This window comes from Gracilinanus agilis, chromosome 2, assembly GCF_016433145.1.
Source record: "Gracilinanus agilis isolate LMUSP501 chromosome 2, AgileGrace, whole genome shotgun sequence".
NCBI classification, from domain to species: domain Eukaryota; kingdom Metazoa; phylum Chordata; class Mammalia; order Didelphimorphia; family Didelphidae; genus Gracilinanus; species Gracilinanus agilis.
This window is the reverse complement of record NC_058131.1, coordinates 597,280,051-597,307,312: the sequence shown is the minus strand read 5'-3', so window position 1 is coordinate 597,307,312 and position 27,262 is coordinate 597,280,051. Positions and strand designations below refer to the sequence as shown.

The following is a 27,262-nucleotide window of genomic DNA, read 5'->3' as shown; positions in this document are numbered from 1 at the left end:
TGAATAAAATGGTATAGATATCAGGGCTATTTTTGAGACAAAAGAAAAATCATAACCAGTCTTTAAAGATCCATATGTTAGTTTTTTATATTATTATTATTAATATTAATCTTCCTTTATAGATTCTTTCCATAAAATCTTTTGCCCCTAGGTAAGTCATTACAATTAATTTTGGTCCTCTGAACCTACAGACAACTGAAGGATGCTGTTTCCATTTGTCTCTAAAAAGGTGTAAATCATTTAGTGAGATACTTACATAGTATATTTTTCTAGTCCAGAGCATGCCATTATGACTTATCCAACAAAATTATGTTTTCCTCACTTCTGAAGCATTCAAATTGTATCTTTCCTTTTCACGTATAGCATATTTCATAATAAGAACACATGAAAATGAAAATAGGGCACAATCCATGACTCAAAGCAAAAAAACAAAACAAAACAAAACAAAAAAAAGAGATGAACCCTATACATAACAAACTTCTCTCTTAGTACTAATTTTGGATCTGTTAATTGCAAAGACCTTTTGCCAAGTTTTCAAAGCAGCATTTTTTGGCAAAGTAGCCATTTTTTTTTGCTTTTCATCACCAATATATTGAAAATCTCTATGAGGAAAAGTAGAGAAAAATAATACCTTGCATGCTATTCCTTGTCACCTTGTTCTGTGCTTTTCAATGCAGCTAGATGGTAATGGTAGAATTCTGATTATAATCAGGAAGAGGTGAGCTTAACTTAACTTCAAATATTTAATAGCTGTGTGATAACAGGCAAGTCACTTAATTACTGCTTGCCTCAGTTTCCTCAACAGAAAAATAAGGACAATAATAGCATCTTCCTCCCAAGATTGTTGTGATAATCAAATGAAATAATAATGGTAAAAAACTTAGCATATTGCCTATAACAGTAGAGAATTAATAAGTGTGTGTTCCCTTCTTTTTTTTCCTTCTCTCTTAAGTCCCTAAATCATATTTTTTAAGTTCAAACTATTGGGGGAAAGGAAATAGAGGGAGGGTTACAACGTTTTTTAGGAGTTTTCTTGTTAAGATACCAGCCTATTTTCATTCCTTCACTCTACAAATTCAGAACTCTATGTAGATGGAGATATATTGTATTAGTCATGAATTTCTGCATTTGGTGTCTCCAGGAGCTTAATATTAATGATCAGAGTAATTAAGGCAAAGTCATTCTGTAGAGAACAGACAGCTTTTAGTGTTACAAAGTTGGATGATAGAGAAAAGGTAGAAGAAAATAGAAAAGAATTTTATGGTGAAATCCTTATGAAGATAGGAAGATTTTTATCTCTGGTTTGCTAGAGGTTCCATATGTCTATGCTGGTGGACAGCAGGTTAAACAGCTGCAACCTTAATTCAACTTCATAAGCATTTAAGTGCCACTTTGTACCAAGCATTGTACCAGGTACTAGAGATACAAAGAAAAAATGAAATCATCCCAGTCATCCCAGTCTTTTCTTTGGGAGGAAGCAATATGAATAAATATGAGTTGTTTCAAAATATTTGCAAAGTAACTTTGGGGATAGAGAACCCTAGTGAGTGGAGGCAATGAGGAATGTCTCATGTAAGAATATTCCTGAAGTGTTCCTTGAAGGAAGCATTTGAAGAGGCATAGGTAAGGAGAGAGTACATTCTAGATATTGAGAGGAGGGGAGAAAGCCTGTGAAAACACATGGAAATACGAGATAGAATGTCACATTCGAAGAACAGCAAGAAGGTCAGTTTGGCAAAAAGAAAGAATTTGTAAAAATAAGCAAAGCTGAAAAGTCTCACCAGAATGTTGAAGGCTATAAGAGCCAAGTTTTGAGGGTAATCCCTTGTTACCTATCTTAACAAACCATTGCAGCCCTGATAGTTTCCAAACAAAAAGATGTATGGGAGATAGGAAGTTCTCGAAAGGAGAAGTAACCGGACACTGAAATCACCTTTCTGCACTCCTCTAGCAGGCAATTATTTTGTAGGGCTCAAGAAAAGCAATGAGACATACCTTCATTATTGAAGTCTCTAGAATATGTAAGGGTTAAAATAGGAGTTTTGATAAAGTCATAGGACAGCTTTTAATAACTTAAGTTTTAATGAGAATATAGTAGAGTTGTAAATTAATATTATCACTTTAAGCCATAGAAAGAAAACTTCTAGCAGCTTTTAACAATTAACAACTTAATTTATTAAAATAGAGATACTAAAAAAATATAGTAAAATGAAGATAGTAAAGGAGGGAAATATAGAAAAGAGGTAGAGAAAGAAATTTCCTAATGTCTCTACTAGTTAACCTATAACTACGTATAATCACTATCTAAAATTGCCTATACCTGCCTATAACTACTGCTAATAACAACCACCCCACAAAGTTTCATTCCTATCCACCCAAACAAAACCAACCCAATCAGTGTTTAATCCAACCCCAATTAGGTCTGTCAATGAAGACCAACCACCTCCCAAAAAAGTTCAAGAAAGAAAAAAACCTAACAGCCCAAATCAAAAGCTCCAAACCAAAAGGACCTCTAAACAATAAAGCCAAAAGTCCTCTAAAGGCTAAAACCCTCTCAGTAAGCTTAGACTCACATTTTATATTCCTGTAACTAAATGCCAACCACCAACCCAACACACTCCCAGCAGCCAACTTCCCCCAACTGCCCGCACCTGACTGTCAGCAACTGAGAGACCTCTGACCAACTGACCCTGGCCTCTTATACATGCTCTTCTTCACTCACTTCCTGTATCTGGTTTGTATTTCCTTTCACTGTGAGCTGGTATATCTTTATACATCTTTATGGTAAAAGGACCTCCAGGTCCTCAGAAAGGGATTAACAATTCCCTTTTACAAATACTATATGGCTCCAATGTCAGAGAATTTCTGAATGCTTTCCTACTCCTTAATTTTTCTTCCAAGGATTGCCAATGTTCATCATTCTGTTCCCTTTCCAGTTTGCTTCGTCCTACCATTGAACCACACTCTTCAATTCTTCCTTTCCCCTTAATTTTTAAACTTCTTTCGGCTTTTCCATGCATTATTGGCCTTCTTCCATTAGCATCTGAACACTAGAAGATATGATAGCTAAAAATTCTGACAGTGATTGTACATCAATTGTACATCAATGTTCTGCTATTTAGTATTCAATATTGATGAAAATAAAATTTTCTTAAAGCCTGGACTCCCATACTATACTGAAAAAATAGATTATTCAATGAATCTGCAAATAATTTTTATTCAATAATCACTGCAGATAACCTTATAATGTCAGTAACTGGAAGGGGTATTAGAGTTGCTGTGTCCATCCAGATGATTTTATAGATGAAAAATCTTAAGACTAGAGAACTAGATAAGGAACAATGTTAGGTCTATATTAAATATGTATTAAAGACATAGTGTATGTCAGGCACTCTTTGGGCAAATGGGTAACATAAAGTGGTTTCTGGAACTAAGTAATAGTCTATTGTGGGTTTTTGAATTCTAGTTTCTGAAGAAAAATTATGCAATATCCATTCTATTCAAGGCCTACTTTATGCAAACATGTCAAAGGTCTTCTGATTCTCAGTGTTATTTTTTATTAATGTGAACCAAATTGCTATAATAAGTAGATATTTTTGGTCTCTGGTTACTTTGTGTTGCCAAATTTTAGTTGTCTTCTACTTACTACATTATTCCATTCCGATTCTATGCTGTTACACTCAAGGCTTTATTCAACATCATTGAAAATTTTCAGATTCCGGTTCTTGGCACAAGCCCAGATTAAATAGGACTTTTTAAATGAGACATTGTAGTTCTGGAATTTAGCTATAATAGTCCTGGGAATTTTTAATTTGGGATCTCTTTCAGGAGATGATCTGTGGGTTCTTTCAATTTCTATTTTTCCCTCTTGCCTGAATGTAGATTGAAGTAAACCATTTTTCGCTTCATTTACTTCATGAGTTTTTTCCAGGATAAGTGATATGCATCTTGTTTCACAATATGATGAACATGAAAATACATATTGCATGAGTGCATATGTATACCCTATATCAAGCTGCCTGCTACCTTGGCGAGGTAGAGAACATGAATCAGAAATATCAGGGATTGATTATTAGAAATTATATCCATAAGTAAACTAAAAGTAAATGATACTTTTTAACCTGTACTTCCATGTTATTAGATGTAGCCTTGAGAATTCTCAGGGATAAAAGCTGTGTAATACATTTGTCTTCCCTTTCAGAAGGAAAGGAATTAAGCCAGAAGCTCCAACACTTGTAGCCTACCACAGCTATAATTTGTGTGCAGAGTGGGGCAGAAGGGTGATAGTGGTAACTACCCTAGATTAAAAGCCTATTGGTTCACTGCATATAATGGATTTTAGCAAGTTCTTTTCATAACTCTGAAGCCTTTCTTTGTCTTGTCCTTCTGTAGTTTTGCTAACCCTTGATTCTGTCTCTGTACTTAGATTCTATGGCAGGTAATAACATCATTACCATTTATAGACATATAAACACTATTTCCAAGTTCTTGGTTCTGATTATCCTGCCTAGTTTTGGTCTGATATTACTACAATGGGTGAGATTGATTTGAGCATTATGAAGGATTCCTAACTGTTTTTTTGGTCATAAACAAGTCAGATAGGAAGAACCTTTCAAGAACAATAAAATTATTTGTTAAGAGTCTACTATTTTTTAACTGGAGGAATTCTATGTGATCTGGAAAGACCTCCAGGAATTAATGCATAGTGAAAGAAGCAGGATAAGGAGAATATTGTACACAGAGACTGATATGCCATGGCACAATCCAATGTAATAGACTTTTCTACTAGCAGCAATACAATGACCCAGGACAGTGCAGAGGAATTTATGAGAAAGAACGCTATCCACAACCAGAGAAAGAACTGTAGGAACAGAAATGCAGAAGAAAAACAAAAGATCAATCATATAGTTCGATATGGATATGATTAGGAATTTGATGTTAAAAGATTACTCTGTTGCAAATATGATTAACATGGAAATAGGTTTTGAACAATGATATATGTATCATAACCCAGTGTAACTGCTTGTCAGCTCCAGGAGTGGGGAGGTAAGGAGGAGGGTGAACCATGAATCATGAAATCAAGGAAAAATATTCTAAATAAAAAAAAAAGAAAAAATAGGATGCTATAATGTAGAAAATAATGTAAGAAATATATCCAAGACTTCTGAAATAGAGAAATATTGATTTTTGGCATCTACAAATCACCAAATTAGGAAAATAATTTTTTAAAGAGTCTCCTATTTTTTAAATAAACTTTTATCCTCTGTCTTCAAATATATACTAAGCATTGGTTCGAAGGCAGAAAAGAAGCAAGCAATTTTATGGTGCAGGCAATTGGGGTTAAGTTGACTTGCCCAGGGTCACACAGCTAAGAAATGTCTGAGTCTAGATTTGAACCCTGCACCTCCAATCTCTAGGACTGGCTGTCAATCCACTGAGCCATTCAGCTTTCTCTTAACTGTTTATCATTCACCAAAAATATCTCTTGTTCTCACTTTAGAGAAAGAACCTGAAAGAGTTGACCAAGTTTAAATTACTTGGTCAATTCTATCTAGCAAAGAAAAAAAAATCCAAACTTTTTGGCATTAGAAGACCCATGTTTGAATCCCAAGGGTGTTTCTCAGTATCTTTGTGACCTTGACACCTCTCTAGGCCTCATTTTCCTAATCTATAAATTAAGGGAACTAAACTATATAAAAAATCCTTTCCATTTCTTAATTCTCTAATAAAAAGTAGTGAAACAAACTAAACCTTTAAAGTTTCCATTTTGTGCCTTAGTCCATTGGCCATTCTCTCACTAGTTACTGTACAAACAGAATATTTGTATAAACTCATGATGATCCATCAGGCAGTGATGGTTCTTCTTGGTTTGAATTTCCCTGCTTTGATTTTAACTTTTCTTTTCTCTCTGTTTTTGCTTTTATTTTAAAACATGTTTGATAAATTAATTACTTTTCTGGAAGGTACTGAGTCTTTGAACCTGACTGCAGGAGGTCTGGCTCTAGAGTTTGATAATGGCCACTGGGGTCAGCAAGCTTACAGGCTACTTAATAATATGAAAGCCAATAGAATCAAACAGAAAACAGAGAGAAAAAGATAGTTCTCTAAAAATTAATGAAAAGCTGCTGAATTTCCCTAGACTGCCTGAGGAAAGCTATTTGAAGCTTGCCTAAATATTAAGTGCATTCATTAAGTGCTTCTCTCCTGTTTGGGCAAATCTCAAAGGTTTTCAGTGGCCTTAAATTTTTGGAATATTAAGTCAAGAAGTTGCTATTTGTAGAGAGAGAGAAAAGAACATAATGCATATTTGAAAACATTTTTTAACTGGAAGTAACCAGATATTTTTCTATAGCTCTAGGTTTCTAAACAGATAAAATGAACCCCAATGGAGTATGTGGTTCAATGGACCTAAGCCTAAGAAAGGAAATGGATCTGAGTTCTAATTCTAATCCTTTCCACAGAGTGATATGTAACACTAGGCAAGAATGCTAACCTCATTAAGCAAGTCAATAAAATATCTCGTATGTCTCTTGTGTCACTTGAATAATAGGAATGATATTAAGCAACTTTTTGGATTGTTTATAGAAAACACTTTCAAATATCAAATGATGATGTATATTCCAGAGAATAAAATTATCATTTTCTTTTCCTTCCTATTTGTATATTGTATCTTTTCTTATTTAGACTGTCATCTTCCTGGACAGGAATTAATTATAGAGGTGTAGCTATATCTAGGTCATGAATTCATAGTTTATGATAAGAAAAGAAACATCAGAGTTGTCTCGCCTAAGAAGAATCCAGAAAACTTTTCTCAATGAAGAACTGGAGAAGGATTCATTTTTATCCATCCTGTTAAGAGATAATGATATCTTAGTCAGGTACAAGCATCTATAGCACAGAATAACATTGGGGTTCAAAAATTGAATTGAGACAGAGTTGAAGAAGAGAATGAAAAATCCCATTGCCAATGTCAGATGGCAGTGATTGGAAAAAGAGAAAATAGTATGAGAATCTTAAAGATCTCTTGAGCCATAATCCCTTGCATTTACATTAAGTATTTTCAATTCCTAATACTCAAATTTCCTTGTAAATTCTTATAGAATAGTTACTAATAATTCACATTACAGCATGACCAGTGTGTACATCAGAGAAGTCTCTGGATACACAATCCTGCTTTGCTAGGTCTTCCTTGTCTATCCCATCAGTCATTGAGAATATAGTCTTATTACTCAGGAAAAAGCCAAGAAATTAAGAGATCCCTAATGATGATGCCCTGCTTACTTCAAGCCTAAGTATAGTCAAATAAGGCAGGCATCCTGTAAGAGTTCTTATATACTGTAGGGAAAGGGGTTTTAAGGTAATTCCATAACATTAACAAAAGGAAAAGTGTTTAATCAGTGCGACAAATAACTCCAGAACTCTATGAAGGGAGAGGAATATAAACTGAGCTCTTAGGACCAGAAACAAATAATGTAAAGACTACTAGGTTCTTGAAGCTGCCTGTTTTTGAAGGTACATCGGGAGGTTCCATTTCAGACCTGAAGAAGATTTAATTTGGAATTAGAGGGAAACTTTCCCCCCTTGAACCTTGAGAACCTGTGCTGACATCTTTTTTAACATGACTCTATCTATAACTTTATATGTCCAATGTCCAGATAATAACCTTTACAGTAAAAGAACATGAGCTACAAGAGTATTTAGAAAGCCTTGTCTTCTGATTTAAATCAAGTCCGAGTATTTACTAAAAAATTGCCACTGTACCTGGAGATAATCTTTTTTACCTTTCTTGGCGTTTTATCAAATTAAAGACTAAAAAAAAGAGCAATGACTAATCTTATATGCTAAGAGAAACATAGGACAAATAAAGGGATGATAACTTTCAATTGATAGAAAATGCTAGAAACTGAGATTATTGAGGTACAACTGTTAATGTCTCCTTTATTTATCCTTAAAAGAAGTGGCCTTGTGCAGAGAATCAAGGCAAGTAGAAGAGCTCTACTAGAAAGCAGCAAAAAGCAATGAAGGTACACTTACACATAATTGGGGAAAATAAAATATGATATGAAAAAATACATATCAGAAGAACAGATATCAAGATGAACTGGCTGACTCAGGAACTATATTAAATGACATTAGAAAAGGCTTTTCACAAGAGATAAATGACACCTCTTGGAGAGATAGTTTAACATTCCCACAATCCATGCACAATTATTTCTGAGGACAAATTGAGGAATAGAAATGGGAAAATACCTTTTATGTTTGTAAAAACTTATTAGGTGAGGGATATTCAAGTAGGGAGGAAAGGGTTAGAAGGGAGGGAGAAGCCTTGTGTGTGTTTCATTTCAAGCTACAGTCTGTGAGTAAATAACCATGATTGCTGTCCTTTCTCTGGTTATGACAAATGGGAAGTTACTCTCTAAGCGTTGACTAAACTCTAATCGCTTTTATGGCAAATGAGGCATGAAACCTATTGTCAAAAAACATGATGTCCGAAGTGTAGAGCAGCACTTTATCTTCCCAGCAGATTCCTCTGAGGTCTGAGCCAAGTATGGGGCCTGGGATACTTCAACGATTGCACCCTAGGCCCTCTTACAGGGTAAATACGAGAGAAAGCCTCTTTTGGACAGTATGTTCTATTTTACAGAACTGATTTTTCCTGAGTGATGGTGGGAACCCTAAAAATAGAGAGAAGTTAAACTTCAACTGAGAGAGATGCAGGTGGCTATGTATCAGGGGTCTTTTTCTGCAAGACCATTGAGAAATGTACTGTACAATATCACAGAATCTTTCCAGCTCAGTTATTGGCCATTTGAGTGAGGACCCTAATGGTAATGAAATATCCTGGGGACAGTTCCCCAGTTACTCTTTCATCTGACTTAAAAGGAGAAATAATGTGTTGCTTAGAAACAAGAATGAGCCCCAAACAGCTCACTCTTGGTTTCAATTTAATGACTGAGAAATGACTCCCTCTTATAAGTAGATGGAAGCATATTTTCATGTAGTTTTCTCTACCGCCAGGTGGCCTCCAGGTCCCAAGAGCACCTTTTGCTGAGAATCAGATTCTGCTTCTTGTCAGTTGCCATGAAGTTCATGTGAAAATATTCTATGATGTAAACATTTAGAAAAATCCAATAGGAGACTCCACCTACCCCCTTATGTACTCATTCTAATTCATGGAATCCCCTCCCCACACCTTTTTTGTCGTGAGGCTCTGGGATTGATTCAATTCAACAAATTGAACAACCACTCATTAAGCATATAATATCTATAAGGCACTAATTAGAATGAGTTGGCATCATGAAATGGCTCCCAGATAAAAAAGAAGAATAGTTATTATGGGCTGTAAAATCCTATTATCTTATGATAACCCATGTTCTAACCAACTTACTTGGACCTTGACACTGTATTTTTCAAATTCCCGTTATAAACTGGGCTTCCTTGATAGATTTCTCTTGTTCCACTTTACAGACAACTGATTCTCACTGCATTGGGCACAATCAATTCTACTAGAGGCAGCAGTGCCAAGCCTGTTCAATCTTTCCTCACTGAGCAACAAAGAAGAAAACAACTAGGGAATGCATGGAGCTGAGACAAGTTGGGAAAGGAGGAGAGAAAGAGACAAGTTGAGATATAAGCTCTGACAGGTGGAAATGTTTGCTGTCAAAGAGAGAGAGGCTGACACTCCACAGTGATGCCAAACATGCCAAGCCATGAAATGGGGTGAAGAGAACATGAGAAGAGAGAATCTGGCTCAATATTAGAAAGAAAAGGACAGATATATTCCTGGAGAGTGGAGGGACCCTCATTTTATTTTTCTTCATATCCTATGATCTATATTGAGATGTGAAATATAAGCTAATTAGTGGATTAAAGTAATTAGGTCCAGAAGAAACCAGTCAATCTAAAAGCATGTTGAATTTACACCATTCAACAATTGGAAAATATGACTGGTCATTTGTTGACAAGTTTCTTTGGAGATGAAGCCTCAGCTGGGTAACTTGAATTAAGTCAAAAGGAGGCTAAGATAGAGGCCGAGCCCCCCACCCCTACCCTTAGTACTTATACAAGAGATTATTGCTTAATTCTGTCTTCACTGTTGTATGTTAAGTACACAGTCAATAAACAGTAAGTAACTACTATGTGCCAGGCTCTGGGATAAATACTGATGATACAAAGAAAGGCAAAAGATAATCCCTGCTCTCAAGGAGCTCACAGTCTGATGAATATAATTGAGAGCAATTATACACAAAGTACAGTTCTTAATAAATTCATCAGAAGGGTCATTATCTATCACAATATTTCTTTCTTAAACAACACTAATCTCCACATGCTCCCCCTTCTCAACACTTATACAATTACATCAGACTCTTTTGGCTTCTCCCTCCTTAGTTTCTTTCCTTCCCCCTCACTATAGTAGGCACTGAGAAAGATATGAAATTATTTAATACTCACTCTGCTCACAGAGATTACAGAATATTTAGAGAGAAAACATGCACACAAATAAATAGAATGAAAACAGATTATCAAGCATGTCCAAGAGAGTTAAAAACAAGCCTTCCCCCTTCCATTTTTGGTTTCAATCACCATTTACAATGACCAAGATCCTATTCAGTTCTAAGCACTGTGCCAGACATTGATCAAGACACAAAAGTAAAGAAAATATAATCTTTGTTCCCATGGATTTTAGTGGGAAATATAGTAAAATGTCTATGGAAATAACTAAAATTAAAAATAAAATGTGTGGATAAAAGAATAAACCAACCTACCTCCCATTCTCCAAATACCAAGGTATAGTTTATATAGAATAAATTTCCTCAAATTCTGTCTCAGATATCCCTAAAGTAATTCAGGAAATGACCATGTCCCTGGTTAATGATCTTTGCCAGTACCTTTCAAATATATCTATCTATAAATATAGAAACAGATATGGGGAGAGAGAGAGAGGAAGAAAGAGGGAGACAGACACACAGAGAGAGAGACAGAGAGAGAGATTCTTGTTCCAAAATGGGGGACCCCATTAAATGGTCACAATATCCATTGCCACTGAAAAATTAAATTCAGGGTTTTCATGATTTCCAAATATCCCTCAATCCTCTTGATGTGAAAGTACTCCTCTTTCACCTGTCAAAGGAAACCTACTGATTCATTTTCTACTTTGGTCCTGAACACTTACCTATGAAGCTGATGTCCCAGAATATCCTCCCTGGCACCTAGCAGGGCAGAGGCTTGTGCCATGAACTGGGAACTGCCGGTTAATGATTTGAACTGCAGAATAAGAAGGCCCAGGCAGAATGTAGCTCCCATCTCTTCCAATTCACGTGTTCCCAGTTGCAGACCCTGCCAATGAGGCAAAACTATGAATGAATAATATAAGCATTAAGTAATATAGGCTTTGAATGCAAGCTCCTGAGTTCTCTTTCTAGTTAAGAAATCATTCAATTGATAACATGTTTCAACTATTCAGAGCATATTCCATATGTGGAAAATTCAAATACCAAAAGTTACAACGCAATTTAGTAGATATAATAAGCACATTGAAGGCAAGAACTATTTTTTCCTTTTGCCTTTGAACACTTAGATTCTAGCACAATACATCACATGTAATGGGCATGTAACAAATGTTTGTTTAATTGTAGAGGATTGCATTGGATATACAAGACATCTCCCTCTAACCTAAAGGAATTTGAAATATTCTAAAGAGATGAAGACTAAAAATAAAATAAAATGCCATTCTCAAACACAAATGATTTAAAGCTTGAAATGTGAGTACACAGACAAATACTTCTGTAATAGTAAGCCAGTGAGGTGGAAAAAATGAGAGAAAGTAGAGAATGGAATACGATGCAGTAGTCTAGTTATGTCTGTCTCTTTGTGACATTGCAGTGGTTTATCATTTCCTTCGACAGTGGACAAACAGAAGCTAAATGACTCATCCAGGATGATATAACTACTAAGTGTCTGAGGCTGCATTTGATCTCAGGTCTTCACAACTCCACACCTAGTGTGCTATCTACTGAGTCATCTAATTGTCTCCTTTATCTGATAATTATAGGTAATCAAAAATAACAGAATTAATAACAACAAGCTAGCATTTATAGGGAACATGCTATGTTCCAGGCAGTCTTAAGCACTTTATAAATAAAAAAATTATTTGAGCCTCACAACAACCCTAAGAAGTAGGTACCCATTATTTATTCCCATTTTATAGATCAGGAAACTGAGGCAAATAAAGTTTAAGTGACTTATCCAAGGTCACAAAGCTATAAGTGACTAAGGCTGGATTTGAACTCAGATTCAACTGATACCAGGCCTACTGCTCTATCTAATGTACTACCTCACTGCCTCAATAAGCATTTATTATGTGCCTACTGTGTGGAAGACTGTGCTTGAAGATACGAAGTAGGGCAAAAGATAGTCTTTACTCTCAAGAAGCTCTAAAGGTAGAGACAACATTCAACTATGTACTCTTATTATCAATCTATAATAAATTGGAAATAAACAACGGGGAAGAGACTAGAATTAGTGCAGATTGGCAGAGATTCCTTGCATAAGATAGGATTTTAGTTGGGATCTACAAGATGTCAAGTTCTACCAAGAGGCAGAAAGATTTCCCAGAAGAGGGGAAATTCAGGGTAAAGGAAGTTCTATTCTGTAGAGCAGCTAGGTGGCTCAGTGGCTAGAGAATAAGGCCTGGAGAGGGGAATTCCTGGGTTCAAATGTGACCTCAGATACTTCCTATCTCTGTGTCACTGGACAAGTAATTTAAACCCAGTCACCTAGCCTTACCACTCTTTTGCCTTGGAAATGGTATTTAGTATCAATTCTAAGCCATAAGATAAGGGTTTTAAAAATTATGCAGGTTTGGCAGAAAGGAAATGGACTAGGTAAACTTGAATCAGCTATATAATTTCTCTGAGCAGAATTTATTGAGTCACATCAAGTTCACAGATTGAGAGCCTGAAGGAGCCTTAGCAATTATTCAAAAGAACCCCTCATGACAGAAAAGAAAAATTGAGGCCAAAAGAGTTTAAGTGATCTGCCAAAGCCAAATAGAAATGCTGGGATTTGAACCCAGATCTTCTGATTTCAAAGCAAGTATCCTTTGTCAAAGGAGATAAATCAATTTTGAACTGAAAGGAACTTTAGATACTAATACAATTTCTTATTTTACAAATAAGGCAACTGAGGCTCACACAGATAAAGTGATTTGTCCAACTTCACCACGTGAATAAGCATCAGAATAGGCCTTAAGACCAGATCTTCTAACTGCATATAGTAGACTCTTTCCTCTTCACCACATCATTTTTTCATTCAGTAAAAATTCATTCAAATGTCTAAAATCCATCCAATAGTACCTTTTGATTCTATCTATTTTATAGGCTTGTGGCGATAATAAAATGAGATTAAGTATGTCAAAGTGATTTGAAAATACAAAATGTCAAAGCGAAACTTTACTCTTACTGTAATTATATGGTAGAGAAGATATACCTTCTGGGAGTAAGAAGAATGGGTGTGAGGTCTTAGAGGCAAGAGAAAGCAAGTGTTCTAGGTGGAACAGAGAGTAGATTTAATTTTCTAGAGCAGACACCCCAATTTGAAGTTCAGGGGGAGAAGTCAATTAAGCAACTGATCATAGTTAGTGGAGAGCTTTAAAGTCCATAAGTCAGAACTTTAATTTGCTGTGAGATGGGGTTGAATCATTGAAAAGGTTTAAGAAGGTTAGTATTGCTATCCCAATAACACTTGAGGAAGATGTTTTTTGCTTCTGGGAAGAAGACAGAAAATAAGGAATTGCTAATGGATGAATATCATGAAATGTCTACAAAAATGTGACTGGTATCTATATTAAAATTATGACTGGAAAATGTAGTAGACTTAGGAAAAAATTGGGATGTGAGTGTGTATATGTATATACAGGGAGGGAACCAAGATAAATTCTATGTCCCCGATAAAACTGTTAACCAATTTAAAACCTATTAAAGTTACCTGAGCCTTAGAGTGGTTAAGTGACTTGTCCATCACCACAGAGCCAATACGTATTTGAAGAGGAATTTTAACTGTGTTCTAAGATCCAAAACAAATACTCTTTCTACTCAGCTATGGTGCTTCTCAAAGACAAATAAATAGGATAAAATTATTACAAAAAATTTACAGTATTATCACCAGGAACAATTAATATCTCTCCCTCTCCCTCTCTCTAAACTTTCTTTCTCTCTTCCTCCTCCCCTCCATCCAGTTCAGTTTCCTTACTTTTTAATAGGGATATCAGAAAATTGTCAAGATTTGGTTCCTGAACAAGTTCTTCCCATTAGGGGGGACTTATTTCATACAACATTTAATTTGATTAGCTGAGTATTTGCCTCAAGCAAAGACTTGTAAACTGAATGTTTCTACACTAATGTGACATTTATATAAATGTTTTCTGATTGATTGGTTATAAAGATAAGGGTCAGAAGCAAGCATCTCATTCCTCTTATCCTTTTGGAACCCTCGTGCTTTGGTGAGAATAGTCACAGAAAAAAAAATCTTCTTGAATCTAACAAAATTATCTAGAGGTGGAGATTCAAAAGAAGGAGAAAGTGCTCGAATTTATTTCTTCGGCTTGTGAATCTGATTCGCTGCATGTTTTGACACCTGTTTTCCTGAGGAGAGAGACATTATCCCAGTTCTAGAGGCAAATCTGTTCTTCTGTAAACAACAGCAGTAGGAGGGGAAAGACAGATGTTTTATAAGTTCATATTTTTTTAAATCAATAGATAAAGATCACTTAAAAAAACAGGCAGTTAGCAAAATCCCTAAAGTGTTTTCCATGTTGTGAAAATCTGTGGTCTTACTTAAAAAGGGAGCTTTTCTGTCTTAGTCATGTCTTCTTGATTTCTTTCCTCTAGGCTCTCTCTGTTTTATATCTTTGGTGATTCATTAGTACTTTGATGAGTCAGTGATATCTCTAATGTGAGCACTCTCTCTATCTATAAAGATTATGATGCATCCATGTCCTGCCATCCATGTGATTATTATTCCTTTGCCTACCCTTACCACTCTTCTGTCTTAGAACCGATACATAGTATCGATTCTAAGACAGCAGGTAAGGGTTTAAAAAAAAACAAACAAAACTTAACAAAAATATAATAGGGCTATATTTAACAACTAACATAAAATAAATTAAGTAAAAAGACAATAGAACATGAATGATGTCTATTTGTGGTTTTCTAAGTCAATATGCAATTCATATGTATCATTATATAAAATTTAAGGATCCCATTTTTCTTTGAGTTTGACTCAACTGTACTAAAAACTATGACACATACAAATAAGGAAATTTAATATCATTTGAGGAGATAGAGAGATAAAGGTAGAGACAAAAGAAAAGTTTTCTTGAAGAGGCTATAAATGAAGTCAGTTTTGAGGAAAATAGAGATATTAAAAACTAAAGCTAAGGAGAGAGTGTATTCTAGATCTGGGAGATAGAAAAAAGCAGGATTTAGAATGTTGAGGTCAGGAAACAGTAAGAAAAGCAAGATAGTAAGTAAAAAAGATACTGGAAATGTGTCCTGATTTTTTTTAACTAATGAACATATACCCCAAGAAAGCCAATGACAGAAATAACACATATATCAAAATATTCATAGTAGCATTTTTTCTGGCAACCATCAAATAAGAAGCAAAGTGGTTGTCCATTGAAGAATAGAGAAACAAATTGACATATGAATATATTGGACTATTATTATGCCATAAAATTATAAACATGAGGAATTGAGGGAAACTGGGGAACACTTGTATATAGTAATTCAAAGAAAAAAAGAATCAAGAGAAAATTATACATCATAACTGAAATGTTTTTTTTTTTAAACAGCATCACGAAGGAACTTCAAATTCGTTACATTTAACTCTATTCCAGAGAACAAATACTGAAAAATACAATCATCTTCTCAATAGAAAGTGGAGCAGCACTGGTATGGGATATTATCTATGCTCTCAGATCATTTGTTTCTTAATAAGTTTTTCTTAAATGTACTTTATTAAAAGGGAGGTTAAGTAGGGGCAAGGTATGTTAAGAAATAACTTTTTGAAGTATACGCTATAAGAAAGGAATAAAAAAGAGTGAAGAAAAAATAGCCAATAAGTAGTATATGAAGTATTTTAAATGTCAAGACTGGGAAGTGATTAACTTAAAAGCAATGTTGAAGTACAAATAATTCTTCAAAAGGAAAGAAACATGTACAAACCCAGGCTTTTGAAAAATTATTTTGGCAACAGTGAGGAAGATGAATTGAAAAAAGCAAACAACCAGAAATCGGGGTCATTAATTAAGTAGCTTGGCTATCAAATATATGGAGATCAAGACCAGAACTAATTTGGTAGCCATGTGTGAAGAGCAATTGGGGACAGATGCAAAATGCATTAGGCAGGTAAAATAAAAAAGACTTAATACTGATACCATATGATGGGTGAGGAAGAAGGAAAAGTTGAGTATAATACCAAGGTTTTTAGACTTGGTGACTAGAAGAATTATAGTGCATCAATGGAAATAAAATTTTGAGAATAGTTCAAGAAAGATCATACTCAATTTTTTTCTTTTAGAGCTGCTGAATTTGAGATGATAATTTGGAGCATCAATATGAAAATGTCCAATAGTCAATAACATAGAACTGGAGCTCTAAAGAGTTATAATGGTCTGCCTATGTTGAACTAGGAGCTATTTTCTTAGATAATTATTTGTTTCCTCATGAGAATTAGTGAAATCATGAAGGTTTGAAGAAGAATTAAAGAGAAGACAGTTCAGGGCAGATCCTTTGGGTACCTTATGGTTTAAGAGGAAGACAGAGATGATACAGAAATTGAACCTAAGAAGGAGTAATTAAAAAAGCAGGAGGAAAACAGAAAGTATTGTCAAGGAATTCAATAGAAGAGAGAGTATTCAGGATGAGAAGTTAATTAATGGTGTTCAAAGTTGCAAAGAGGACAAGAAGAATGAAAAATTAGAAAACATCTCTGGAACTGGAATTTGGGAGATCATTTTCCACCTCAGAGAGAGTAATTTCTTTCAGAGGAGTGGTAGGGTTGGAAGCCAAATTGAAATGGATTTAAAATGGGATACACTTAGGAAGTAAATTAAGTAGATGCAAGATTTTTTTTTATTTTTAGGAATCTATTTATAAAAAAGGAGAAATAGATGATTATTTGACAATAAAGCCAGGGTGTTTATTTTTTTCCAAAGATGGAGGCATCCTGGGCATGTTTGCTAATAGCATGGAAATAATGAAAAGATAAATCAAGATAGAAGATTAGAGAAAGAGAGGGCATGCTCTGGGAGGCAAAGTAACCAAGGATGAAGGAAAAGATGATAACTTGGGTACAAAAAGAGGATTTGGTCTAATCTGAAGAAGGTTCACTGTCTTCTTAAATGAGAGAGGAGAGAAAAAGAGATGAAATATGAGACTCCCTTTTGCCTTTTTTTGTAACTGCATTGTTTGTAGTGTCTGACCACAGTATATTTCAGCCTTGAGAGAACAGAAGGGATAATAGAAATAATAAAAATAATAGTAATAAGCAGTAATAATAGCCACAGTAGTAACTATCATTTATATAGTGCTATTAAGATTTGGAAAGTGCTTTATAAATATTGTTTTATTCTCTCCTGCAGTTGCCCTGGAAGGCAGATGCTATCCTTGTCCTTAATTCATTGATAAAGAAACTGAGATAGATAGCAGTTAAATGACTAGTCCAGAGGGGGAAGCTGGGTAGCTCAGTGGATTCAGAGCCAGCCCTAGAGACTGGAGGTCCTAGGTTCAAATCCGGCCTCAGACACTTCCCAACTGTGTGACCCTGGGCAGGTCACTTGACCCCCATTGTCCACCCTTACCATTCTTCCACCTATGAGCCAATACACAAAAAGTTAAGGTTTAAAAAAAAATAAATAAATGACTAGTCCAGAATCCCATAGTATCTGACACTTCCTGACTCCATCCATACCCAATGCTTTATTCATTGCCATATAACTTCCTCTCAATTAATGATATAGGTTTGAGGGGGTAAAGATTTACAAAGATGATTTAGGAGGAGGCTTGAGGGGAAAAAAGATTTATAATAGTCAAAATATTGGGAGTGACCACATAAGGAATGACACAAAGTCAATCAAGGAAAAAGAAAAGGGTTTTCTTACATTTGTAAGAACCCAGATAAGAATCTTTTTATAGGACCTATGGTTTCATTTTGTAGAATGCTCTGATTGATGAACTTCCTCTTCTAGTTCAGATCAGTATCTTTTTAGCAAATTATAATCCTATAATCTCATGAAGCTACCAGGGAAACTGCCATAGGCAGAACTTCAAATGAGATCTTTTTGACACCAAGCCAGGATCTCTCATATGATGTTACCTCAAATGAAGTAAAATAGCATAAATTTAAAGTAAGTTAAGTCTGTACAGTTTGTCAGCAAAATGAGCATAAATGTAAAAGGAAGGAAGTGTTTTACAGGATTAGAGTTTATCAAAGCATAAGCAATACAAAGAAAGGGCTAGGGAGGGAATGGAATTCAAGAGAAATGGATAGAATGTATTGATCTTACTATAGGATATAAAATATGAGGATCCCACAATAGAGCTGGAGAAGGGAATAGCCTAGAAGAATAATCATGGATAAAGTGACTGGAAGTCAAAGATAAATCAAATAAGAGGGTTACAATTCTCCACCCAGAGTGTTTTGACAACCAAATGAAAACATGAATAGATAAGTATATTTTCTTTAACCCTATCTAAAAGCTGCTTTAGTGTACCTTTAGCCCAAGCTCATGTTTTCTAGGACTATAAAACTGATTTGTAGTAGTCTCTACTTTGGTCATCTTTTGACAGGCATTGAATTTCTTTGAATAGTCAAACAGTACTCTGAAGATAAAATAGTTCACATTTATGAAGCATTTGGATTTTAAAAGTGTTTTGAAGACATTACACTTAGCCCTATGTTAAGTCTCAAAACTACCTATGGAAACAGACATTAGGCATATTCTTTTTTTCCTAATTTATAGATAAAGGAACCAAAAGACATTAAGCCATGGTCATGGTCATACAGCTAATAAGCAATTGAAGTTGGATTTCAAAATTAGTTATTCTGATTCTGAATCTAGCACTCTATTCTCTATGCTCCACCACATCACGATATAAAAAAAACCAAAGAAGCACAATCCTTACTTTTGATGCAGTAAAAGGCATTCTGACATAATAACATGATTTCACATTTTCATAGGTAGCTGGTCTTTGGTAGTGGTTGTTATTGTTGTAGTTGTTGATATTTGGGGGGAGGTAACATGCTCAAAGATATTAGTTGAAGTACAGCTATTTGGAACATTGGGTTTATCTAAATGAATAGAAAAGTCTTGAAATGAATCTTAAGAATTAGTTTACTTGAAAAAGTTTTATTTGTCCCATGGAGATGGTATTGACCCAACCACATCTGCCAAGACCATGTCCTACAATTCTATCATATATCAGTAGCAAAAGCAAATACATGAATCCTAACCCTACAAATAGTGGACACATCAAAATTTTTGACAAAATTGTTGCTGCTGCTCATGGGTCTTCAAAAAATAGTCATCCCAACATGAATCATGTAACCTTGGAAAAATATTCTTAATTAATTAACTAAACTAAAAAAAATAATTCCTTTATTAACCAAAGGTCATCATTAAAAATACATGAAATGAGTTGCAGAATCTATTCACTTTCTTAGGCACTCTACCTAATTACCATTAGGCCTGTTGCCTGATTTCCATTAGACTCATTCTAATTTCTTTTAGGTCCATAGGTGAATGCTTATTTTTTTGTTTGGAATAATTTGTCTGCTATCCCACTCCAGGAGAGGATCCAGTGATGTATGAGTGGAGAACCCTTCAAGATGCCTTCTGTGACTTTAAAGACTTAAAACATTTGGAAATTTAAAGAGGTTTGGGGAAACATTCAAGTTACCCTTTAAACTTCAGTTAAACTTGCATCAGTTTGATACAAATGTAGTTGAGAGGCAAAGATTAAGCCAATCCAGCCACGAAGATAAGTACACTCTAATGGGAAGCAAAGAAGAAAAGAGAGTGATGATGTTTAGACTCCCTTAGCTTTGCTACTTATTGACACCATCAAATGGACTCTAATGCTTTCATGCTGAGGACAGAATCAATCATAGAACATTTTGGTCCCTCTGCCAGATTCCATCTGATGGACTCCTTCAGCACAAAACCCCCTCTGTGTCCATCCCTTCAGCTTAAGCTTTCAAAATACATTACTAACAATTGTTTCCCTAGTAACTGCAAAAAGGCCCTTGCAATTCTGAGAAACAGCAAGCTGGTGGTGTGTGTTGTATTTCAAATATGTCCTTCATTTCTATGCTAGACCTTCTCTAAGTCAATAAAATTTATTGGTGAATTTTCACAACTTATTCATTTCTCTTTATAAAAGAGTTAGAATGTGAACCAAGGCCCAGATATACTGTTATGGTGTACACAAAGTGATTTGCCAAAAAGTCACTCTTTCCCTTACAATATATATTTCAGGAAATGGCTTTTATTTTTCTACTTTGTCTCCCCACCAATAATTTTCTTTATTTAGAACTTAGTGATTTTTTTGTTCTCAAATCCACTTAATTTTCTAATATATTCTCTTCCTTCTCCTTATCTAAAAAAACCATGTCTTAAGGCAAAGGATAAGAAAAAAAGATATTTTGCTCTTTTTTGTGGTTACATAAAGAGCTAACAAAAATTAAGAAACATATATAAAAGTCTGATATTACATAAATGTTCCAAACTCATAATCTCCCATTTTATAAAGAAATAGGAGGGGGTGGTGACCTTTCATATTACTCTTTGTGGACAATCTTGGTCTTTTTACTTCTGAAGCATTCAGTTTTAATTATTTTTAAATTCATATTGTTGTAGTCACTGTGTCTATTTTTTTCCTTGTTCGGAAAAGTCTTTAGCTTCTACCTCTCAGTCATATTCATCCCTTCAAATGATTAAATATGAGTGTATTATACTAAGGTATCATGAGGCATTTCTCCCTCAACAAGCATCTTCTTTCTTTTTTGAGATCTTAGCTGCTTTAAAAAGCCAGCAAAGCCATATGTGGATGGCTAGAACCACTACAGAGATACTTTATTCTTGAATGTGTTTCTGCATTTTCTACCACATTTTCTCAGTCTTAGACACCAATGGACCTACGATACACCTGCTGCCACCAGTTGTCACATAGAAGATAGTATTTTGAGAGTTCCCACACTGTGATAAGCGCTCCACAGTGGATAACCACAACATGATCCCTACCCCAGAGGAGTTTATTTCTGTTCACAGCATGGCATCTATATCATATATAATGTGCACCTGTTCCAAATTAAGAACTGTTACACAAAGGAATTGCTGAGTTTTCCTATTAGTTTTCCCACTTTTTAAAGGTCTTTCTTTTTCTTAAATTCTTGTTCTTCTATTTGTTTTATCTGTAAGAGTAGACCTGCACATCATAAGGCAAAGACAACTAAGCACTTGAGGAAGACCAAAATCTTCAACATCTATTCTCGAAAAGAAGCTTTGATGATGTAAAATCAAAAATATTTGGGGTTATTTTTATTTAATTGATTGCTTTTTAATGATGTAAGACAGGAAGCTTACTAGATAGGAGGTGAAGACCTTTTTGCTGAAAGACTTTTGTATCTGATGGGCAAGATGGAGGAATGTGCAGAGCTATAAAATGAGAAACAAAAAGTCAAAGAAAGAGTTGTGTTTACATGGAGCTAAAAAAGCAAGCAAAGTTCTAAGGTAGATGTCAGTAGGATATCACAGGAGCCTCTTAGATGTCAAGCCATTTATTGCTGTGCTTTGAAGTCTGGTATATATCTGCTGAAAGACACTTTGTGTTTTAGGATACCATCGATTTAACTCCCTAAATCACAAATCAGCTGAGTCCCTTTGATCCACATAGCACTGCACTGGCAGTCTCAGGTCACTTATATAGTGTACATAGGTATTTAATAAATATTTTTTAGAATCAGATTATATGGCTAAGGTCTTTTTTTAGCTATAAATCCCATTATTAAAAGAGATAATTATTTAAGTAAAAATAATAGAAAAGAACACAAAAAGAGAGTCGAAAGTATAGAGGAATGGAGGCATAAACATCAGGACACTACAATATTTAACTGGTAGAAAAAGAAAATGAGATCAGCAAAGGAGTGACTCAGAGGTAGTCAGAGGGTCTGAACATTCAAGTGCCATAGACGCCAAGGAGGAGAAAACTAATCAGAAGATAATTGATATCTATTTTTTAAAAACCCTTACCTTCTGTCTTGGAATCAATACTGTGTATTGGTTCTACGGCAGAAGAGTGGTAAAGGCTAGGCAATGGGGGTCAAGTGACTTGCCCAGGGTCACACAACTGGGAAGTGTCTGAGGCCAGATTTGAACCTAGGACATCCCATCTCTAGGCCTGGATCTCACTCTACTGAGTTACTTAGCTGCCCCCTAATTGATCATTTTTAATATTATAGAGTGGGTAAGATAAAGGAGTATATCAGAGGTGACTTTGGAGAAAGTTATCTTACTACAATTATGGATACCAGATGGCAAAGACTTGAGGAGTGAGTGAATATAGGCATGAAAAAGAAGTATAAAAATAGCATGGTAGCTTAGGATTTCAAAGAGCAATTTTTTTTAAATTAAGGAGGACCTAAATATTTTTCCATAGTTTGAAGGAAGCAATAGAGGAAATAGTTATTAAAGATGAAAGAGAGAGTGGTTGTACTTTCTTGTCTAGCCCTAGTGATCCTAAAATCCAACTCCTTTGAGGGAGAAATTAAGAAATAGAGCATGATAAAATATACTTAGAGATGGCAGATACAGAGATATCTTGAGCTAGAGAAAAAAAATTACTTAGTTTAGAAATGTAAAGCAGGGAATTTGAAGGCACTTGTGTGACTTGCTCTTCTTAATAAGTATTGTGTGAAGTAAATTATTTAGAGGACCTGCATCTCTCAGATGCTAATAGTGGGGCATAGGAGTTAGAGAGTCACCTGGGGTGCCTGATGCCCGTATCCCTCATCGGCTTGGCAGAGCCAGCAAAATGTCAACATGGAAAGGCAGCAAGTATGATATTTGAAAGCCATTGGCTAAAGAAAGGGAAGAGGAGAGAGAGGGTTTGAAAAGCAAAGGTGGGGAGCAGAATGATTCTCTTGCCTTCCATACCTGTCTCTGGGATGGCATTTCTCTCTGAACTTTTCCTTATCTCCTGATTTCTGGCAAGCCTAGGCCTGAGCTAGCTAAATGGAGAATCAGGTCCATCCTTAAAGTTATAAAGATTATATATATATGTATGTATATATATCTTTACTAATAAATGCTCATACAAGCTTCCAAAATTAATTTTTATTTATAACTATGAATATCTATTAACACTAGGAGGAAGAGTACTAGGGTTAGGACTAGGGACATTAGGGGTATTGAAACTGTTTAGAAATATAACTATTGGTGGCAGCTGGGTGGCTCAGTGGATTGAGAACCAGGCCTAGAGACAGGAGGTCCTAGTTTTAAATCTGGCCTCAGACACTTCCTAGCTGTGACCCTGGGCAAGTCACTTGACCCCCATTGCCTACCCTTACCACTTTTCTGCCTTGGAGCCAATACACAGTATTGACTCCAAGATGGGAGGTGAGAGTTTAAAAAAAAGAAATAAATATAACTATACAAAATGTAAAATGGAATCAAGAACAGAAGATGATAAAGGATTGCTAAATAGCTGTGAGAGTAGGTAGCATGTATTTGGAGTAGACCCAGTAATTTGAGGTTCATGACCTTCTCCAGGATGAAGAATAGGAACTTGGACTTAAAAAAGAGATCAAGGAGAGACAACATGAGTATCGTCAGACTCCTGAGAAATTATGATAAAAAAAAATGAGTTTAGATACCTTCTTCTCAGTGGTACATTGTACCTTTACAAAAATGGACAATATATTAGGGCACAAAAACATTACAGTTAAATGTAGAAAAGCAGAAATACTAAATGCATTCTTTTAAGATCATAATGAAGCAAAATTTTATATAAGGGATCATAGAAACACAAAATAAAACCCAATTGGAGACTAACAACTTAATTTTAAAGAATGTTTGAATTAAAGAAAAAATTATAAAAAAATTTTTATTAAAGAGAATTATAATTGTAAGGCAGCATTGCAAAAACCTACGAGATACAGAAAAATCAGTAATTAGAGGAGAGAAAAATAAAATAGAGAAGGAAAGTATCAATCAAACGAATTGGGAAGGCAATTTAAAAAAAAAACTAGAAGAAGAACAAATTAAGAATCCCCAACTAAACAAGACATTAGGAATCCTAAAAAAAAGTTAAAGATAAAATTAATCAAATGGAATGTAAGAAAACTATTTAATTGATAAATAAATCTAGAAGTTGGTTTTATTTAAAAAATCAATAAAAAATATAAACCAATTTTTAATATGATAAAAAAGAGAGAGAGAGAGAAGAAAACCAAATCACTGCTAATAAAGATGAAAAGGGTAAATATACCACAAAAAATAGATAAATTAAAGGATGCAAAAAAAAAACTGAATCCTGGTGATAGCATATCCCAATAAATTTGGAACTCTTCTACTTTACCAAAAAGTCAATAATTAAGTCTATTGGCCTGGCAGCTAAAATTAAAAAAAAAGAAATAAAAATGAGCAAGCAAAGGAGAAAGAACCTAATTATTGATAGCTATTATGTAAACAGAGAAGACTTTGGCTCAAACTCAGAGGCTATGGAAGTAAAAATACCTACTTTGAAAACAGCAAAGAAATACAACAAATTAGCCACAAGCTCAAAAAAAAAGTGTTTTCAAAGAGTTGAAAATAAAGACCTCCAAAAGCAAATGAGTGGTATAGAAGAAACATTTTGGAAAAAAAAATAAGAGCAATGCAAGAAAATTATGAAAGAAAGATCACCCAAATGGAGCAAGAAATCTAGAAATTAACAAAAGAAAATAATGTATTAAGAACTAGAATTGGAAAGGGGGAAGCTAACAATTTCCTGAAATAATAAGAAATGATAAAATAAACTCAAAAGAAAGAAAAAATAGTAGAGAATATGAAACATCTTATCACAAAAACAACTTATGTGTAAGATAGATCAAGTAGAGTCAATATAAGAATAATTAGACTCCTGGAAAGTTATGAACAATAAAAAGAGTTTAAACACCCTATTCCAAGAAATCATCAAGGAAAAACTGCCCAGAAATTACAGAATCAGAGGATAGAATAGAAATCGAAAAAATCTGCTGATCACCATTTCAAAAAGCCCCAATGATGAAAATACACAGAAACATCATTGCTAAGTTCTCTAACTCCCAGGTTATGGAGAAAATACTACAAGCCATGAGAAAACAATTCAAATACTGTGAAGCTATAGTCAGAATAACACAATATCTAGTAGCTCCAATATTAAAAGAATGCAGGGCATGAAACAGCATTTCATAAATTGAAAAAACTTGGCTGGGGCAGCTAGGTGGCTCAGTGAATTGAGAGCCAAGTCCAGAGACAGGAGATACTAGATTCAAATCTGACCTCAGACACTTTCTAGCTGTGTCATCCTTGGCAAGTCACTTAACCCCCATTGCCTAGCCCTTACCACTCTTCTACCTTGGAACCAATACCCATTATTTATTACAAGATGAAAAGTAAGGGTTTAAAAAAATTGGGCTTACAAACAAGACTAATATATTCAGCAAAGATGAGTATAAAAAATATACTATTATAAAAAATAGACATATAATGAACCAAAAGAATTTCAACTAGTCCTGGGGAGAAATTTGGAACTCAGCAGAAAATTTTATACTTAAGAAAAATACAAAGGTAATAAAAGACTAAACATAAGCAATCCCAAAGGAAAATATGTTTGAGTCCTTTGTGGAGAAAACTCATCAATGGTACCTGGGAATGGTATCATTGCCTGGGTATTTTGAAGGTGTCTGTATGGATGAAAGACTAGGTTGATATATATGTAATGGAATGAGCTGAAATGGAAGTAGAATAGACCAGGAGGAGGTGAGGTGGAATGCTTATCTAATATGGAGGAAGAATGAGTAGAAGAATTGTCTCAGAGAAGAAGTGATGAGGGGTGGAGAGCTGGTAGTACTGAAACACTACTCTCATCAGACCTGAGATGAGAGAACATACACAATTAGAATGGTAAAAATCTTAATATACAGAGAAACAGGAGGGAAGTAGAATGGACAACATAAAATACCTGGGAATCTACCTGCCAGACAAACTCAGGAACTAAATAATCACAAGTACAAAACATTTTTCATACAAAAAAAATCAAATTCAAACAAATAGAAGACATTAACTGCTTATGGGTAGGCTGGGCCAATATAATAAAAGAGACAATTTTTCCTAAATTAATTTATTCATTCAGTGCCATACCAATAAAAGGATCCAAGAATCATCCCACTGAGCTTTAGAAAAATAATAATAAATTTCATTTAGAATAATAAAAGGTTTTCAATATCAAGAGAATTAGTGAAAATAAAATATGAAGGGAAATGACTTAGATTGGACCTCAAACTGTATTATGAACCAGCAACCATCAAAACAATATGCTATTGGCTAAGAAATACAGTGGAGCACAAATATAATAGACTAGGCTCAACAGGCAATGGTTAATGACCAGAGTAACCAAGTGTTAAACCAAAGAACCATACTTCTGAAAGAACTCACTATTTGACAAATGGGGACACTAATACACCATTCATGGAACTATTAACTGATCCTATCATTTTGCAGAGGAATTTGGAATCATATCCAGAGAGTTATAAAACCGTGTATACCCTTAGATCTCGTAATATTATTGCTGGGTCTGTTTCCCAACATGATCAGAGAAAAGAACCAATAGGTTTCAAAATATTTAGAGCAGCTGTCTTTGTGGTGGCAACATACTTGAAAATAAGGTGATGTCCATCAATTGGTGAATGGTTAAACAAATTATAGCTTATGATTGTGATGGAACAATACTGCCCCATAAGAAATGATGAGCAGGCTAATTAAAACAATGGAAAGAACTACATGGGATAATGAATAGTGGAATGAGAAGATGAGAACATTATATATAGCTACAATTTAAATATTTCAAGAATAACTTGTGAACATCACCTCCAGAGAATGAACTGAAAAATGGAAGCATGAAAGAAAATTTATATATAAATATACATATATATATGTATATATATATGTGTGTGTGTGTGT

At 34.7% G+C, this 27,262-nt stretch overlaps 1 protein-coding gene across 1 annotated transcript in view; it reads right to left on the bottom strand.

Annotated features, from left to right (window-relative positions):
- Positions 1-27,262, bottom strand: part of AGBL1 (AGBL carboxypeptidase 1) — an 832,111-nt gene that overhangs the window by 276,555 nt on the left and 528,294 nt on the right. Inside the window, exon 22 of the mRNA XM_044660138.1 lies at positions 11,174-11,337. Coding sequence (XP_044516073.1) covers positions 11,174-11,337 — 164 coding nt within the window. The remainder of the gene's footprint in view (positions 1-11,173; positions 11,338-27,262) is intronic.